Source organism: Periophthalmus magnuspinnatus, chromosome 1 (genome assembly GCF_009829125.3).
Source record: "Periophthalmus magnuspinnatus isolate fPerMag1 chromosome 1, fPerMag1.2.pri, whole genome shotgun sequence".
NCBI lineage: Eukaryota > Metazoa > Chordata > Actinopteri > Gobiiformes > Gobiidae > Periophthalmus > Periophthalmus magnuspinnatus.
In genome coordinates this window covers 26177245-26197727 of record NC_047126.1, presented here as the reverse complement: position 1 = coordinate 26197727, position 20483 = coordinate 26177245, and the positions used below count along the sequence as shown (strand labels likewise).

General features: G+C 38.1%; 2 protein-coding genes across 3 annotated transcripts in view; both read right to left on the bottom strand.

Moving 5' to 3' along the window:
• The window catches only part of LOC129456269 (zinc finger protein 28-like), a 39488-nt gene extending 26558 nt beyond the window's left edge, over positions 1–12930 (bottom strand). Inside the window, exons 1-3 of one of the 2 annotated variants that reach the window (XM_055222082.1) lie at positions 12689–12910; positions 11686–11919; positions 8985–9997 (exon numbers count right to left, since the gene is read on the bottom strand). In XM_055222082.1, coding sequence (XP_055078057.1) covers positions 8985–9997; positions 11686–11919; positions 12689–12857 — 1416 coding nt within the window. In that variant the 5' untranslated portion in view covers positions 12858–12910. Of the gene's footprint in view, positions 1–5958; positions 9998–11685; positions 11920–12688 lie in introns of those variants that run through there. The other variant, XM_055222087.1, reaches the window with a different exon arrangement.
• Positions 725–5586, bottom strand: LOC129456275 (zinc finger protein 184-like). Its single transcript, XM_055222105.1, has 2 exons — positions 5328–5586; positions 725–3115 (listed from the first exon to the last, which is right to left on the bottom strand). The coding sequence occupies exons 1-2, from the start codon at positions 5488–5490 to the stop codon at positions 2376–2378; spliced, it is 903 nt and encodes a 300-aa protein (XP_055078080.1). The 5' UTR covers positions 5491–5586; the 3' UTR covers positions 725–2375.
• Positions 12931–20483: the final 7553 nt, after the last annotated feature.

The window sequence follows — 20483 nt, the reverse complement described above, 5'->3', positions numbered from 1 at the left end:
TACCATAGCTGTTACCTAGCAACCATAATGTAAAAAACAAGGGGGCAGCAGTCTAAGCAAGGACACCCAGACTCCCCTCCGGTGGGATCCCAAGGCGTTCCCAGGCCAGTCGAGACATAGTCCCTCCAGCACAGATGCCCGAGCCACCTCAGTTGGCTCCTCTTGACGTGTAGGAGCAGCAGCTCTACTGCACCCTGAGGGTGTGCCCGGCCACCCTACGGAGGAAACCCATTTTAGTCGCTTGTATCCGTGATATTTATTAGACTAATAAAAATAAATTACACCTTTATTTTGTTAAATGAAAGTTTAATCTGTAAGAAAAAATGTCTTACTTGTGCGTAAGTCTTTTCAGTTTTCCTTTTTGAGTTTTCCATGTTGATGACACACATAGAGGGATTCTGTGTTAGAACTCAGCACTACTTCCTGTATTTTTGTCCTTTTACTGTCATTTTTCCACAAACTGCCACTTAACTGATGTAAAACTATGATATATATTTACCACAGGTATTATCCCACCAAATCCAGTAATAATTAGAAAAACATGAAAAAGTGTCATATGCACTTTAAACTCATTATCAGGCTTGCATGTTTATAAAGATGTACTAGTGAACAGCAAATTAAACTGTGCGGTCACTCCACAAACTGCAGCTAACTCACTCCATGCCTTCTCTTTTCTGCTGTGGTCCATATAAATAATTATAATTCCAATAAAATGAAATGAAAAAACAATTTCACTTTTGTTTATTTATGCTGCTCTACACATTGTGCATTGTCTTTAATTATACACTTTATTTTTTGCAGGTCATGTTTTATAGCTGAGTTCTTTTCTTAGAAGAGTTTACTTTGATTTTCCATGTTGTATTTAAAATATTACTGGCATAAAGTAGTCTTCAATTGATACTTTGTAGATGATGTCGTCAACATTTCCTGAGGATGAGAGGCTAACTAGAGGCACTGCTCTGTCTGAAGCTCTGGCACTCAAAAAAAATAAAAAAAATTTAAGCTTTGATTTGACACAGAGCTACAAAAGGTGAGATGATGTTTAAGACATTTCTTGCACATAAAACTACTGTCACAAGTTAGCTAGCGTTAGTAAGCAGTTTTTTAGTTCACCTTTTCTGTTGAAAATCAAACACATAAACAGGACCATGAATGCTCATCACAAGCTCAATTTCATGTACTTTGCTATGAAATATTCAAAGGATAAATGCACAAATGTTGAAAATGATCATTTCCTATTATTACTGCCTAAACCCAAGACCTCACTGTATTACAACAAAACACAGCATTATCATATACTTAAAAATGTGTTATTGTGATAGATTTGTATTTGTGTTAAAACATGTATAAGTTTTCCGTTTGAAATGTGTTAGAAATATAATCTCTATTACACTGTCTTCTACCCCACATCATCACATTGTGATTATATTGTCTGAACACAATCATCTAAATCAGTGGTTCAAAAGATTTTCAGGTCAAGTATTAGTGCTGTTTTAAACGATGACCATCCTCTTTTTTTCTCAAGAGGTAATTTAAGCACATTGAGCTTTCTACTGTGATTTTACTGCTCTACCGGAAGTCTCAGTGCAGCTCAAACAAGTAGAGTTGGCAGATCTAATCCTCCTGTGTCGCCTCCGTGTCCTGCAGCCTCCAAGGGGAACCAAGTGAACTCTGACATAGCAGGAAGGTCTCTCCTAAGTCTCACTCACTCTGCTCGGTTATGTTCCATCATCAGACGGGCCATTTCCTTGAAGTTTTTCCTCTGGAATATCTATTGCCATATTGGAATAGAAAGTCTGTTGTGTTGTTGTAAAGAGCGTGTAGCAGAGCGAGCTGGCTAGCATAGCTAGCTCCATGTAGTGTAGCCATAAATACAGGAAAAACAAACAGCTCTCCTTTGAACTACACATACTGTACTTCTCAGTTGGTCAAGATCCCTAAATTAATTTCAACATTTAAAACAACGTTTAAAAAAATGTAAAACTGCTCAGTGTGCCAGCCAGTCAGCCACAAGAGCAGGCGATCACAGAATGATCTGTGAAATAAAAATTGCAATTTGAATGGACATAAATAGCAAATCTCAATGACTGCCATTTTAAAAATAACATAATTTCCTCCACAAACATAATCTCCTGTCTTATTCTGCATGAAAACTCTCCTGTAGTTTAGATCTGTACAAACATGTTCTGAATGTGATTCTTATATTATATGAACTGACCAACTTGGTCTTTTGTCAATTCTTCTGGACATGTTTAAATATGAACTTTTAACAGAATCTGATAATTAAAATAAATAGCAAATCTATCACAGTTGCAATGCTTGTCAGTGCAACTTTTATATTTGCAACTTTTATCACAGACTGAAGACCTAAAAGGTCATTCACCTGTGTGCTTCCTCATGTGAAGCACTAAACTTCCCTTTTCAACAAAGCCTTTCAGACAGACTGGACATGAGTGAGGCTTGTATTCACTGTGCTTTGAAAAAATGTGCCTCATGAGTGAATACTGCTGTCGAAATTTCATCTCACAATGTGAACAGCTGAATGGTTTCTCTCCTGTGTGAATCCTCATGTGGTCCACCAAGTGACGTTTCTGTGAAAACCCACGTTTGCACACTGAACACCTGTGAGGTTTCTGTTTGACCAAATGTTCTTTAGGCTTTGATTTGGAGCTGGTAACCTGCCTTGTGTGAATTTGAAGGTGTTTTTCTAGAGATCTTTTACTTTTAAATGACTTTGAACACTGGTTACACTTATATAATTGATCTCCATGTTTGGGTAAATCTCTTTTGTTCATTACATGCTTTTGTTCATTACATTTGGTGGTTTTCTCATCCAAAATGACCCAGTCAATTGAATCATCAGCATCTGAACAGCTGTAAGGTTGTCCGTTTTTGTCCAAGATGAAATCCAAGCTGCAGCCAGGCTCCTCTTCATCACACTGTTCCCTCGTCAGGTCCTCCATTTTCTCCTGTGGGTCTGGTTCTTTAGATTTTAAAGTTACTGAAGGGCGTTGGAGTTTGATTGGTGGGTTCACTTGGCGCTTGATTTTGATTGCTTCCTCTGTGTTAACTTGGTCACAGTAAACGTCCACACCCACAGTTACTGTCTGGATATCTGCAGGAGGGAAAAGGGGAAAAACAGTTTAGTGTTGTCACAAAACTCCATTTCAATACTGAAGAATAGACTCGATACTCAATGATTCCAATACCATAATGACAATAGAAACACTATTTAGACAACAGAGTCTAAATTTCAACATTAAATCATAGTACTTTCTTTTATATGACCATATGGTCTTATATCTGTGTAATCCCTCAGTCGTTCTATAGTGCTATTCAGGAAATGTTCATTTCTGAATGTGACATTTTTAGTATCGATACATGCTCAGATGAGTATGTAGTTTTAATACTGTTGTGGAAAAAAATACAATTGTTGATGAAAGGTAATCCATTTGCGAAGCTCGGTGAGTTTTGAAATACAGAAAAAAGGTTTGTTCTTTGTTATAGCAGATACAGACAGGACAGGGCCCAGACCTGCCCTGTCCACAGACTGGTAGCCTCCCGGCCCCCCAAGTCTCTGAGTCCCCAGTCGAAGTCCCCTACTCTGTTCTCAGTCTAATTCCCCTGAGCATCTGAGCTCTGACTATTTCATACCAGAATGACAAAGTTACATACATTTCAAAGCAGAGTGACTTTTATTTCACACCCATGAGATAGTGAACTTTTACACTTAGTCAGGTAGAACAACAATGAGTTTCCTGTGGGATGGAGACAGAGCCTTCACACATGTTAATATCTGGTCTGGGTCTGACAGACTGACACAGAGCAAATGCATTTAAAGACACAACATGAATGTACTTAACTTTCCATCACAGTGCTAATTTTAGTCTGATTTAGTATTTTCAATACTTTTGACAACCATCTGATGTACAGGGTGTCCATAAAGTCTAAATTTAATTACAAAGGCAACTGATAAGATATATTAATTAGAATTGTTCTATTGTGCAGAGTGGTTACACATTTTTTTAATCACATTGAATTTTGCATTTCAGGCATCCTGTTGATTAAAAGGGCATCCTTTTGAAGGAAACCAAATTCTGTGGCCACCACGTTCACCAGACATCACACCTCTGGATTTCTTTTTATGGGGTTACGTTAAAGACATTGTGTATCGAACAAAGATAAGGGACATTAGTCAACTAAAACAAAAGATAACAGAGGCGATTGCAACCCTTGATGAGGCTTTGCTACAGTGAACATAGCAAGAAATGTAGTGCCATCTTGATGTGCTTCATGCGGCTAAGGGAGCCCATATAGAGGTGTATTAAATGGAAGTAAAACACTTTGGAAACCACTAAATACAACAGGACAAGTGTGATTAAGATCGATGGCCTTTAATAAATGGTTTTAACTGTAAAGAGCTTTTATGGACATCCTGTACTACTCAGGAGTCTCCAAAGTTCCTTCATGGAGGGCCACACATTAAAATATGGGAGGTTAAATATTGACAAGTACAACTCCCATATAGGCTTTGTCTCCTGATTTCTGGACATGTTATCAGAGGTGGGTATTGCTCACATTTATTTGGGTAACTTTTTTATTTGACTTCCCTGAATAATTTTCAGACCCCATATTTTCACTCCTATTTTTGATTTATTTAACAGTGTAAAGTGTAAAGTGTAAAGTGTAAAATAGTATGAGTAGGTCAACAATTTTATGTTGACAATATGAAATTTGTTTGAAATTTTCCTGATTTTTTCGATTACATTAAATTCAAACTTGCTACTTTACCCACCTCTGCATGTTATTAAAGGATGTAAAACTTTGATTTAAAATTTCACAAACATGACCTGTGTCTGCAGACGTAAACACGTTCAAATCAAATACTGTATAGCCATTACTGGTAAGAATAAATCAACAATACAATTGCAAATTACAAAAACATGATGTCCTATTCATTTATGTTATTATATGTTTTCTTTGATTTTTTTGTTTTTTTTAAATTGGTTCTCAAAACAATTATCCAATCAGAAAGCAGCATGAGCCTGACACGAGTTTCTCATTTGAGTTTCCAGTTTCAAAGTTGGATTTGTTGGTTTAAACCTAAAATGACTCTGTCTGATCTGAATGGTCAATACCTAAACCCCAGCACCTGTAGACAATCATTAATCAGAGCAAGTGCAGAAAGAAACATTTACTGTGAAACGATGTGGCCAAACAGCGTCATGTCCCAGGACAGAAGCGCGTGCTGCTGCAGAATGGCTCTGCTTTATTTATCAAATTAGACAGGAGGATTTAAATGAAGACTGAAATCATGCAGCACTCACCTTCTTTGTAGAACACATCTCGAGGTTGCTGCTGTAATTTAGACCGCAGAACCTCTTCTTCGTATTGCGCAAATGTTCGTTCAAAAAGCGCAAAAATCTCATCTGCGGCAACAGCGAGTCTCTCCATCACCAGACCCCTCAGAGGATGGCCTTTAAGGGACATTTTCAACAAACTGATTTATTTATTTACAAATGAGTCGTTTCCATCGCCCTCAGACGGAAAAACCGGAACAAAAACTTAGACGTTGTCTGTGTTTGTGGAGCAATAGCGCCCCCCGGTGTTTAAATGCATGTACTCACCTTGTCCACACAGTCCATGACTCAGTCTGATAATGAGGTAACCTAAATACTTGAAACTGTGTCATCTAAACATCAATTAAGAGGCTATTATCCAATCTATGAACCCAATTAGAACTAATGAACAGTTTTTGTGCAGATAAACAGGATCCGACACGCTGGGAATGCTATATCCCAGTTGCAGCAAAGTAATTTCTTGCAAGTTTATATTTTAATGCCACTTCATAGGACTCTGGTAGTAATAACTCCAGTAATATTCAAGTAGAAGCACAAAGTAGTGGTCAGTAGAAAAGGCATTTGGGAAAACTACTATTCAAGTAAGTAACTCACTGTCAGGATGTAATATCTGATTTATAATTTTAAGTAATTGAAAGGACAAAACATTACATAATGCACAAAAGCAAGGATGGACACAAAAAGGACAAAAATGTAATTGTGTCTGCAGGAGCAGTGCAAGAAACAAAAAAAAGGAAGAGTGCCGTTTTAAACTGTAGGCTAAAATATATTATTCCAAAGTAAAAGTAGAGTCTCTGTAAAGTTTATTTAAAAGTTTCTTGACTAAATGCACAAACTGCTCAAACAACTAAAATTTTCAACCACTAAATGAAAATGAGCACACACACAAATAATTGTGTCATTTTTGGCCACAGCTGATGCACATAGAGCGTAGAGCAAACTGTTCCTGTTTGGGCTTTTCACTAAATTACAAAACAGTTAAAAATATTATAAAAAAAATATTTACAACAGGACAGTTTCAAATACTTTAAAACATTCTCAAAATTCAAATTAATATTTACAGGCTGTTACAAGTCACTGTGAACCTTCAGCATGGCTTCATTTGAAACTATATGGACTGCTTTTACTGCTTTGGATGTTTATTTTAAGGAACTCTATGAAGCCCGAGCTATTACAGAGTTAAAATCTTACTACAATCACACGTGAACCAAGTTTTGTCATTCTCTGTATATGGACAGGTCATGCCTCATGTGTAAGATGTAAGAATCTCTTTGACTCAATGAGCTGCACTAGCACCGATTAATCGCTGTAAGTGCTGGGGTTTAAAGATGGCGACAATTAAGGTCACAGAGAGGCCTTTTAGTTTTAAAACAACAGGATTTCAGCATTGAATAAATCAGCATTGCAATTATTATCAGTAAAAGCTATATTTGATTTGAACACGTTTAACTCATACCTGGGGATACAGATAGGTCATGGTTATGAAATTTAACATAAAAATTACATAGTTGCTTTAATGCGTCGTTCAAACACATTTTGAATGAGGTACTGAATTCTGACTCACATCTGCAGCCTACTCTGATGTAAAGCTACAGCAGATCTAAGGCAAATCATTTATAATTCATACTAAACAGCAATGGGTCCAGGTCAGACCCCTAAGGGACAACAGAAGATTACAACAGAGGATTTGTCCTAAAGAGTTTTCACACTGTTCTCTATCCTGGAGATGAAAATAGAAACAGCCAACTGCCTCAGGAGAGATGACCTGACATTTTTCAGATGGCATCATGTCATTCTATAGACCAATATTTAATACAGACTTGGGACTGCTAAAATTAATATAGTTAAAAATCTGATTTCTGTTGTTTTCTGTTCTCGAGTTCAGTCACTAACAGAATTTATCAGCTTCAACATTTGTGAATTTACCTTTTGGATATTTCATGGCAAAGTACAATGTAATCAATGAGAAAAAAATTGATTCTTGCCCCCATCTGGGAGTATGACGTCACAGAAAAACATCAATAGGTCTGTAGTTGCACAGAATCCTGGCTTCCCATTTTAAAAATTGGCACGATAACAGTTTTTCCAGTCATACATTTTGTTATTACCAAAACATGTCAGTGGTTTATACGGCACACTTCTGCAACGTTTAAGAAAGCAACAGTTCAATCTTAACTGTCCTGTTTTAATTAAAACATTTTGTATATTTAAAAAGTAACAAAAAAGGCATTATATTATTCAAATGTTTCTAAGGTGAATAATTGTTACACCTTGCACATACTTTTAAAAGTTTTATGATCTGTATGAGGTTGTTAAGTGAGTCACTTCTGGGGCCAACCGGACATTTCACAGCTGATTTCTAGCCTTGTTTTTGTTTCTTATTCATCAAACAAGAGACAATTACCAGTAGGATTTCCAGTGGGTATATCTCACTCACTGCCGGTCACTGCTAATGCTAGCTTAGCCTAGCCTAGCTTCTTATCTCAAACTCCCTCATACACTTTCTATCACATCACAAAAAAACAAAAACATAAAAAAACCAAAAAAGTAAACATTATTTTCAATCAGCTGATGGACTGGGAAGTGACATCACACTTAACAATCCTATAGAGCTCAGGACTGTGACAGAACACAACATATGAGCCCAAAATTAAACCAATCAAAATTTAAGATGCTAAATACTAACCTTGGCATTCATTCAAGTGTTCATTTTATGAATATTTGTAATTATTTATGTTTTGATTTGTTTGCATTGTAATTTTAATGCCTTTCTTATTCTGTAAAGCACTTAGAATTACTTTGTGTACGAACTGTGCTATACAAATAAACTTGCCTGGGATGTATTTACCAGCAATGACCCAGCACTTTGATTGTTCCACTGCGTTTTTGTTTACTTTTTAATATTGTTTTGACTAATATAACTCTATGAGAGTTCTGGACTACTGCCATAAACATGGCAGACTTCCACTGTAACTGCTGTTTTTTGATGCTCCTTCTCAAACTCTATGTTTGGAGCGCAATAATTTCTTGGTCTTTGTAATTAGATTGGAAACCTGAAACTTGCAACGTTTTCTAATTTGTAAGTTTGTGTTTAAATATATTTATGTTTTAGTTGTTTATTAATTGTTGTTTAAATTGTGTCCTTGAGTGCCCAGAAAGACTTCTTTAAAAAGCTCCTATATAGAGCTTTAATTCTTGTTAAAACATTTGTTATCACATCAAAAACATACATGGAGTTGTGTTTTGTTTCATTCACACATGTTTGAGTAACACTTTATTATTAGTCTGTCGACATCTTCAAAGCTCAAAATACTCTACTCCACCTTGTGATGTCATGAAGTGGTAGTTATGAAGTTAACAGCTACCCTTTACCTTTTGTTTAGTTGAGAAATTATTCAAATGATTCTAGTGAAGGTTTAGGGAGTTTAAAAAACAGTGGAGCACTTTCTGTATTACCCCATGACATCCTAGTGTTTTTGTTTTGAGAGAAGAACTCAGCCTAAATATGCAGGGTTTATGCCTTAAACGTGTGTGAATGAAACAAAATGCAACTCCAGGTCTGTTTGTGATGAGGAGATAACAGTATAACATAGATCAGAAAATACCACAATAATGTCCCTTTACTTAAAATGTATTATTATTTTGTATTAAGCTTTCATCTAATGTCTCCTGCTCCCAGTCGAGAGTGGGACACAACCCACTGTCTAACACCTCATTGGGGATCTCACCGTCTGCTTTGTGATTGCGATCCATGTGTTTTTTGAGATAACATTTAGATTCAAAACTTCTATCACAGACTGAACAGCTGAAAGGTCGCTCTCCTGTGTGCCCCCTCATGTGAACTACTAAGTGCCACTTCTGCACAAAACCTTTCATACAGATGGGACAGGAGTAGGGTTTGTGTTCACTGTGCTTCGATAGAACATGTCTCATAAGTGAATTCTTCTGTCTGAATGTCATCCCACAGTCTGAACAGCTGAGGGGTTTCTCTCCTGTGTGAATCCTCATATGTTCATTCATATGGCGCTTCTGTGTAAAGCCACGTTCGCAAACTGAACACCTGAAAGGTTTCTGTTCAGCGTGAATGCGCAGATGTTTTTTGTAATTGGACCTGTCGCTGTGGACTTTGTTACAGATTTCACAGGTGAATGGTCCTGGGTGAAACTCCAGGTGTCTCTCAAGAGCTTTTACACTTTTAAAGGTCTTATAACACAGGTTGCATTTGGGCTGTTTATCTCTCTTTTCTGCACCGTTACTCACTATAATTGTGCTGCTACTAAAATTGTTATTTGCATTATTTACATGGTTTTCTGCAGTATCTTTCACAGGACTTGTGCTAGGTTCTTCTCCATTACTTTTGGTGGTTTCCTCATCTGAATCATTGTCCGAACAGCTGTAGGGTCGTCTATTATTGTCCAAACTCAAATCCGTGCTGCAACCTGGCTCCTCTCCATCGCACTGCTCTCCGCTCAGGTCTGGTCTGGTCTCCTCCTCAGGGTCTTGTTCCTCAGATTTCACAGTTACAGATGAATACTGGAGTTCCATTGGTGGATCTACTTCCTGCTTGATTTTGATTGATTCCTTCTTGATGGCTTGGTCAGTGCCCACATTCAAACCCACAATAACTGTCTGGAAATCTGCCAAAGAGAAACAGGGAGATAATAAAAATAGATATTTGCATAAGAATTAGGATCCAAGACTGCTAGTACTGCTACTACTACTGCTACTACTACTGCTACTACTACTGCTACTGCTGCTACTACTACTGCTACTACTGCCATGTACATTTGAAACCAGATGTTTACATACACCATATAAAGAGACACTCACTGTCTCACTTGAAATCAGACTAAACCTTTCCTGTTTTAGGTCAATTAGGATTACCTAAAACAGGAAAATTATTTTTATTTGCAAAATGTCAGAATAATAAGAGAAAGATTTTTGTAGAGAATTTTTCATACTCAGAGTCTCAAAGTCATACTCATGATGCCAGCTATTTTGTGAAGTGCACCAGTCCCTCCAGCAGCAAAACAACCCTGCAACCTCCTTATTCCACAGTTGGGATGGTGTTCTCAGGCTTGCAAGCTTCCCTGTTTTTTCTCGAAAAGTAATGATGCTCATTATGGCCAAACAATAAAATTTTTGGTTTGTCAAACCACAGAAAAAGTCTCCAGAAATTAAGGTCTTTGTCCCTGTGTGCATTTGCAATCTGTAATCTCTCTTTTTCCAAGTTTCTTTTGGAGTAATGGCTTCTTCCTGCAGACTGGCCTTCCAGCCCATGCTGGTACAGTACTCGTTTCCCTATGAATAATGACACACTCTCACCAGCTTCAGCCAGCATTTTCACAAGGCGTTTTGCTTTTGTTCTTGGGTTGATATGCACATTTTGACCAAAGCAGTGTTTATACTTGTGCATAATTGTTTGAACAGATGAATGTGGCAATTCTCTTTCTGATATCTTGGCTGATTTCTTTTGACTTTCCCATGATGTTACACAAAGAAGCAGTGTTTTTCAGGTGTGCCTTCAAATACATCCACAGGAGTGTCTCTAATTAACTCAAATGTTGTTAATAAATTTATCAGAAGATCCAAAGACATGACATCATCATCTGGGTTTTTCCAAATTGTTTAAATGCATAGTAAACTGTATGTACACTTCTATGTTTGAAGAAAGTAATGAAAAATGTCTAAAGCAATCCTTCTCTCATTATTCTGGCATGTAGCAAATAGAAATAATTTTGCTAATCCTAGCTGACCTAAAACAGGAAAGGTTTTGTCTGATTTCATGTCAGACAGTGAGAAAAAAAGCACATGTATCTTTTTATATAGTGTATGTAAACATCTGGTATCAATTGTAGCTCTTATTTATCTCCCCAGTAACTACAGAATAACTTTGTATTATGAAATATGACACTTTCTGGCCCATAAAATCATTCATTTATATGCCCAATCAGGGTATCTGTTGAACCAATATTTGGAAGCTTATTTTATAGTATCAGCACAGATATCCAATACCAGTATCAGATCGGTGCATCCCTTACTCCGTTCTACTCCGTTCTACTCCGTTCTACTCCGTTCTACTCCGTTCTACTCCGTTCTACTCCGTTCTACTCCGTTCTACTCCGTTCTACTCCGTTCTACTCCGTTCTACTCCGTTCTACTCCGTTCTACTCCGTTCTACTCCGTTCTACTCCCACGACACCACCTACCATTGGTCTACAACTACATAGCCTACATTCACATTCACAGTGTCATATAAAACATAACAATGTAATCCTCTATGTCCCTGTATGTTTCTGGGTAATGATCCAGTCCTTATTCTTACCTGGTTTGTGAATAACTTCTGGAGGTTGTGGCAGATATCTTGACCGCAGAACCTCCTCTTCATACTGAGCAAACGTTCGTTCAAAAAGTTCAAAAATCTCATCTGCAGCGACAACAAGCCTCTCCACCACCAAATCCTTCAGTGCTTGGGTTTTCACAGACATCATCATTGATTTATTTATAAACGACTCACTGCCTTTAGCTTCCTGTACCTGCGATGAAAGGAGATGGAAATCTGTAGAGAAAAGGGGAAATAAATAATAAAATTACACTTTTGCATAAAAAATATGATCTAAGAACCAAAAAGTAGGGCCAAGGTGTAGGTCTGAATGATTTTGAGGAGGGATTTTCAATTCACTGTAGTGTTTCAAACTCCATTTTACTAGGGAAGTGGCTTGATATTCAATATCAATTTTGATACCACAATGATAATAATAATGCTCATTATTTAGATCAAAGAATGTAATTTTCAACACAAAATAATAAATCTTGTATTATTTTTGATATCTTGTATAAGGCTAGTTGTCTTGTTTAAGTAATATCTTTTAGTATCAATACTTGTATTGAAACTAGATACTGCAACTACAAACTAGTTTTGGTATCAATTTTTATTCCATGTTGCATATTTTTCATTACTTTTCAGCCCATTTTAATCTTGTGTATGTTTCCTGATGTGTGCATTGTGTCACCATGGCAACTGTAACTACCCCCCATCCCCCCACAGTGACGTAACTGAAAAGTATCAAAAATGCTCCTGCAGTGAAGTGTGGTCCTAGTTATTCATGAAGACTTAGAATAATGACTAAATCTGAAGTCTGATGGCTCATTTTAGGGTAGGATCAAGCTGATAATAGAGACATCTCCAGCAGGCCTGGCTGCCATAGGCCAACACTGTAGCCTAGCTTATTTAACACTGTCTGCACGTAAATATAAGATAAACCATAACCCAGGATCTCTACAAAGCCAATATGTCTCTAGATTGATAATCCACTCCATATTCTTACCTTCTTTGTGAAAAACATCTCGAGGTTGTTGCACAAATCTGGACCGCAGAACCTCCTCTTCATATTCCGCAAATGTGCGTTCAAATAGCGCAAAAATCTCATCTGCCGCAACAACGAGCCTCTCCACCACCAGGTCCTTCGGCGCGTGGCTTTTCGCAGACATCATCATTGATTTAGAGAGTTATTATAGCGCAGACTCGCTGCCTTTTCTGTCCCGGAGAAGAGACGTAAAACCCGGAACTAAATACGTTTAGGGAGGAGGAGGTTTAAAGCGCTAGCGCCATCTGCTGGTGTCACTCGTATGCGTCTGCAAATAATAACTATTGGAGGTGGGTAGTACAATAACTTTTTTTTTTTTTTACAACCACTGATATTATTTTAGAGTGAATTAATAACAGATTTAGATCACTTTCTGCTGTTTATGAAGCTCAAGTCATGTATTCTCTGCCTCCCTCACGACACTGACGTCTCTACTTGTAGAAACCAAAGCACCAAACATCTACTCAGTAAACTGCTCCTCACACCTCAATTAATGGTCTGCTTAATTGGTTAAAGGGATAAAACTGGTTCCTTCAATGAGAACAATCTTTTGGTGTCTTCTTTATTTTGGAGATAATGGTTGATGCTTCATCTCATTTTAGAGATGTGGTTTAAATAAATGGATCAGAATGGACTGACTATATATCCAAAAATGTAAATGACCAGACTTTGTGTGGCAGTGTTGCATTCAGCAGAATAAGAGAGAAGAACAAATAGGGCCCTCAGAGATTTTAATAATAGTAGTACTGCCTGATTTAAAGAGCGTTTTGAAAATCTCTAAAGGAGTTGACAAAACGATGGGACACCACTTTGACCCGATTAATTTTGAAGAAGGTTATAATTTTATAATTTTAATTTTAAGCAGATGAAGACTTTGTCATATATATATATATATATATATATATATATATATATATATATATATATATATATATATATATATATATATATATATATATATATATATATATATATATATATATATATATATATATATATATATATATATATATATATATATATGACAAGGTTCAGGGCATTAAAACATTAAAAATGCCATCATTTTCACTCCTACATGCTGCCTCGATGTCTTACCCACTAGATATTTAAAGTGTGCCCAACACTACACTACAATTAACATGTCACTTCAATCTGGAACATTCCCGAGAGCTTTGAAAACTGCGGTAATCAAGCCTCTCCTAAAGAAGAGCAGTCTTGATGCCACAATACCCATCTCTTTTAGTTCTTGAAAAAGTTCTTTATTAACAGCTTATTAACTTATCTCCAAATAAACAATGCCTTTGGTATTTTCCAGTGAGGTTTTATGTTTACAGCGCTGAGACTGATCAAGGGGACGAGGACAGTGTCCACCTTTGAGAAGCACAGGTCCATTTGACTCTCCATCACCAGCCGCACTTCTCCGTTGGTCCTCTGGAGGTCGCTCTTCTCTACATAACTGAAACACATTTTGCACTGACAAAAAATTGAGAAATGATTTCTACAAAATATTTTTAAATGAATAAAGGAATTAAGAATATCAGCCCAGTGCATTGATTCTTTGGCATTGGTTCTGTTTATTTTTCAGAAATTCTAGGTGCAGCCCGATGGGTCGGACTTTCACAATATCGCCATAAGCTTGGCTATCTCCATGGAGACAAGCATCTGGTGGCACCAGGCCAAGTTACACCTCAAATCTATGAAGAAGTGAGCCTGCTCACTGTAAGAATGCATGCTACAAGAAATGTGTAGCTCATTCAAGCCGCTGGTGGACACTCAGTGTAATTAGCTCCTCCCTTCAGATAGATATAAGGCAGGCTTGGATGAGCGGCAAAACGTTTTCACTCCTACAACTTTTTTGTCCAGTTGACAGATTTTACTTTTGGCTTTTACTATAAATAGTGAGCTACTTTCAGGGCTAACTTAAGTGAAAGCGTAATGTAATGTAAAGTTGGTTTACATTTGGGATAAAAACAAATACTGACGCACGTTCAGGCGGTGCGTCGGTGCCATAGTAACCCAGCACACTATATAAAGGGCTGCGCTCCGCTCATTCGCTCCCTTTCACTTGAACGCGCTCATTCTTACTTGAACACTCAGCGGACAACTGTACGTGACTTTGGTATTCATCTCTTATGTTTTACATCCCGCGAAGGGTTACTTCGCGGGATGTAAAACATAGTCACAACACTTACTAACTCTCTATCACTTTTTTTCTTTTGAAAGTGTGAAAACGCTCATTGCTATGGCTCGCTACTCCGCCCTGGCACACCGGTACGCCCGCCACACCATGGAGTCTTGGATCTCCTCCCTGGAGGTAAAATCAATCAAATATAATTAAATTATGATCAGTTATGATCAATTTTGATCCATTATGGTAACTATTAACAAAATAGCCCAAATACTTAATGAGTTAAGAACAGTTGTATCCACATGCTACATAGCTGCTAACATAATGTAGTTTTCAAAGTTTATGAAAATTGACAGCTACATTTGATAAGTTGAGACTTTTACTGGAAGATTTCAGTTTGGATAATGATGAATAGTTGGTGAAACTGGTCTAAATATATCAGCACGAGTACTAAATCAAGAGTTATTGCCACATTTATGGGAAATCAGGTGTGTTTTATTTTGTGGGCGTCGAAATTCATCAGGGCGGGAGTGAATTTTTGTGAAACAAAATGGCGCCGGTCAGCCGTTCTAAAATAGAATGTTTAAAAAATGCTTGTTTTATCTCCATAGCAACGCTGTTGTTTTGTTTTAATTTGAGCCTTCTCTGTGGGGTTTGTTTGTTTTAGATGACTTTAACATACCATATAGTTAGGCTAATTAGTATGAATGTCTATGTAGCTGACTGTGCAAAGGAGGAAAGGCCAGACTCTAAGCACTTTAAGAAAACACATAGCACCGACCAAAGAGATTATGAGTCCCAAACTTTCTGTAGTCTTGAACCCCCTGAGAGTTTTGTTACTGCCACATACTTAATGTCTGTTGACTCTGAAGACACGGGCTATTATATAATATTTGGAATTTTTGTAATTATATCAAAAGATGTGCACCATTTTTAAATCTTTTGGGCTGGCCTAGGAGATCCAAATAATCCAAAATCTTATCATATTAAGACAAGGGGCCCAATCTTGCCACTCCTGATGTGCAAAATGTGCATAGTAGCCATAGACGTAGACAGCGGCGTGTTAGGAAGCGCAGGTCATTAGGTGGTATAGGGAGGTTATAAAGACTGGTTCTGAGCTCCCTCCTTTCTCCCACTGTGCAAAGAAGTTATTGCAATATAAGATCATGATAATTATGTAATTGGATTAAATGTAAAATTATTATTATCTGAAAAAAATGAAACATTGCACATATAGACTACATTTGTTACGCATTACACCAGCAGTATAGCCGTGAGTAGTAGTAGTAGTAGTAGTAGTCGTAGTCATTAGAGCCTATGGTAGTAGTCCTGTGGTAGACTTACTCTAGCTACAATTTAAAGGGTGTTTAACATTGTCAAACCTGTTGCATAGCCTGAGGACCCTCAGGACCATCCAGACCTTCTGGAGGAGGAGCGTCCAGACCTCTACTCCTCGGACGAGGACGACCTAGGTGAGTTAGCTGTAGGTGGTTACAGGCTTGCACTTGGGTCGTCTGATGAAGAGGACTTCAGTGACGACTCTGGGTCGTCTGATGAAGAGGACTGGAGCGACTCTGGCTTCGAGAGTGTCTCTGAAGAGGAAGAGGAAGAGGAGGAAGAAGAGGAAGAAGAGACCGAAGAGGAGCGTCTCCTCGTCAGAGCCTTGGAGTTGTGGCCTGTGAACTGGAGGGGGCTTCCTGCTCAAGCTGTGGAGCCAGAGGGTCGTGCCCCGACCCCCTCTCCTCAGCAGCGAGCACCCTGCTCTCCTCCTGCTCCTTGCCCTCCTCCTGTGGTTTCTGCTCTGGACGTCATTCATCCCAGCAGACGCAAGCGCGACAGGGATGAAGACGAAGAAGACCCCTGCTCCAAGCGGCTGCGCTTCTCCTCCTGCTCTCCTTCTGCGGGTCCCGCTCTGGACTTTGCTCCCCTCGGCGGACGCAAGCGCAGCAGAGATGAAGACAGTGAAGTCCCCTGCTCCAAGCGGCCACACCTCTCCTCCTCCGACCCAGGTTCCTCCCCCGAGCCTCGCCCCTCCACCTCCGGAGGCTTCAGGTTCTACCGGCACCTCCACCAAGACTCCGAGTCGGACGAGGACTGAACTCAGCCTCTGAGACTCAGAGCTTGGCTCACTGCGGCGGCATTTACCACCTTCAGCCACGCCCACAATCCAATTTATTTCTTGATTTATTTCTTGATTAATTGATAAAAAAAAAAAAAAAAAATTGATTTTAAAAAGGAGTAGTTTGAATTTAAGAAATGCTATGTAGGATTTCATTAAACAACAAACATTTATGATAAAAACATAACCTTTTCTTGTTGAGTTTAGTGTAATTACTATTCTGAATTGAATCTTAGTATTGCAGTTTTACCGAAATTCCTGCATAGCACTTCTTGTACTTTCTGGGCATAGGAGGGTCAGAGGTGAGAGTGGTTTTGTTTTAGCTTCAAGACTCCAAGACTCTGAGTCAGACGAGGACTGAACTCAGCCCCTGAGACTCAGAGCTTGGCTCAATGCAGCAGATTTACCACTTTCCACCAGGCCCACCATCCCATTTATTTCTTGATTGATTTCTTGATTGACTGATTTTAAAACAAAGTAGATTGAAGTTAAGGAATATTATGTAGGATTTCATAAAACAACAAGCACCTTAAATTATTGAGTTGTGTAACTACTATTCTGAATTGAATCTGAGTATTGCAGTTTTACCGAAATTCCTGCATAGTACACCTTGTACTTTCTGGGCATAGGAGGGTCAGAGGTGAGAGTGGGTTTGGTTTCGCTTCAAGACTCCAAGACTCTGAGTCAGATGAGGACTGAACTCAGCCCCTGAGACTCAGAGCTTGACTCTATGCAGCGACATTTACCACTTTCCACCAGGCCCACCATCCCATTTATTTCTTGATTTCTTGATTGACTGATTTTTAAAAGAAGTAGATTGAAGTTAAGGAATATTATGTAGGATTTCATAAAACAACAAACACCTTAAATTATTGAGTTGTGTAACTACTATTCTGAATTGAATCTGAGTATTGCAGTTTTACCGAAATTCCTGCATAGTACACCTTGTACTTTCTGGGCATAGGAGGGTCAGAGGTGAAACGTTATAGTTTTTAAGTAATAAAGAAATGCAAGGATTATTATATAGGATTTCATAAAAACTTAAGAAACCCTGATGACAAAATATAACATTTTGTGATTGGCTGTGATCTCATTGAGCGATTCTTAAACATAGGGACAGAGCCCATGGCCACACATAACATGTATTATGTGATTGGGCCTCAGGTTATTTTGTATTGAAAAAGTGGGTACTAATTGATTCACAAAATTTAAGTATTAAAGTTTGACAGAATGTCCTGCATAGTACACCTTGCATTTACTTTAAATGTGTGCTTTTCTGGGCATAGGAGGGTTAGAGGTGACAGTGTGCTTTATAGTACTTAGTAGTACAACTACTAAGGACTAATTAGTATTTGTGTGATACAAAAAATACAAAAAATACCCCCCCAAAAAAACAAACAAACAAACAAACAAAAAAAAAAGTTGTTTTTGTAGTGACAGTAGTAGTTGTAGTCATATTACATTGTATTACCAATGTGACTTTGGTGTATTCTAACAGTCTATTGTTCTTTGAGCAGGTAGTAATCCACACACAATATTAGCCTTTATACAAAGTGTAAGCGCAAATATTGTGCAGATAATTAATACCTAATACACCGTGGTGAGTTAAAATACAGAGGAAATGTTGACTCCACACATAATAATTGTGGATGAATAATAAAAATACATGGACACAAACTGTACTGTCTGATGGTAATGCACCATTTCAAATCCAATAGCAATTTTACTGTAAGCATTTGTAAACAGTCTCTTTGGAGACTGTACGTATACTGACTTGTACTGTGAATGTGAATGATTGTATCTGGAGATGTGGGTTTGTTCACTAACTCACCGGTCAGTGGGACAGTCCATGTTTCTCCTCTTTTTGTTGTTTTTGTTTTGTTTTTTGTTTTTGTTTTTGTTTGTTTTTTCTAGTTAATTCTAAATCTTTGTAAACAGTCTGATTGGAGGCTGTTCAGAAATAGTGATTCTCACTGTTCTAAATGATTGTATCTCGAGGTCTGGGTGTGTTCACTGACTCGTGGGTCGGTGGGACAGTCCCTGCTTCTCCCCTTTTTGTTGTAGTTTTTTTATTATTATTAATTCTAAGCCTTTGTAAACAGTCTGATTGGAGGCTGTTCAGAAATAATGACTTTGACTGTTCCAAATGATTGTATCTCGAGGTCTGGGTGTGTTCACTGACTCGTGGGTCGGTGGGACAGTCCCTGTTTCTCCCTTTTTGTTGTTTTGCTTGAGACATTATGTACATGTTTTTGTTTTGTTTTTTGGTTAATTAAGTACTGTGTTTGTATCTATAATTAGATTTAGGGGTTTTATTCTAATTCATGTGAACTTAAAAAGTATTTGACTTTGATAATAATAATCAAACATAAGGTAGGAAAATGATGATTCCATTGAAGCTGCTTTTGTGTACTTAATGTCTTAACACTGTCTCTGTTTCTATTTTTACATGGTGACTGGTTTGGAGGGGCCAGCTGTGGTCCTGTGATCTAATGAAGCTGACGAGAAAAAATGTGTCTCCAGAAGATGATGTGCAAGAACTGATCACAAACATTAGGTAAGAAAATAAAAATCATTCTGCTAAAGCTGCTTTTGGATGTGCTCTCAGTGTCTTACCACTGTCTCTCTTTCTGTCCTTACATGGCGACTGGTTTGGAGGGGCCAGCTGTGGTCCTGTGATCTTATGAGGGTGACGAGGAAAAAAAAACACGTCTCCAGAAGATGAAGTGCAAGAACTGATCACAAAAATTAGGTAAGAAGATAATAATAATTCCATAGAAGCTGCTTTTGAATATTTACTCAGTGTCTTACCACTGTTTCTCTTTCTTTTTCCATGGTGACTGGTTTGGAGGGGCCAGCTGTGGTCCTGTGATCTAATGAAGCTGACGAGAAAAAATGTGTCTCCAGAAGATGATGTGCAAGAACTGATCACAAACATTAGGTAAGAAAATAAAAATCATTCTACTAAAGCTGCTTTTGGATGTGCTCTCAGTGTCTTACCACTGTCTCTCTTTCTGTCCTTACATGGCGACTGGTTTGGAGGGGCCAGCTGTGGTCCTGTGATCTTATGAGGGTGACGAGGAAAAAAAACACGTCTCCAGAAGATGAAGTGCAAGAACTGATCACAAAAATTAGGTAAGAAGATAATAATAATTCCATAGAAGCTGCTTTTGAATATTTACTCAGTGTCTTACCACTGTTTCTCTTTCTTTTTCCATGGTGACGGGTTTGGAGGGGCCAGCTGTGGTCCTGTGATTTAATGAAGCTGACGAGAAAAAATGTGTCTCCAGAAGATGATGTGCAAGAACTGATCACAAACATTAGGTAAGAAAATAAAAATCATTCTACTGAAGCTGCTTTTGAATGTGCACTCAGTGTCTTACCACTGTCTCTCTTTCTGTCCTTACATGGCGACTGGTTTGGAGGGGCCAGCTGTGGTCCTGTGATCTTATGAGGGTGACGAGGAAAAAAAAAACACGTCTCCAGAAGATGAAGTGCAAGAACTGATC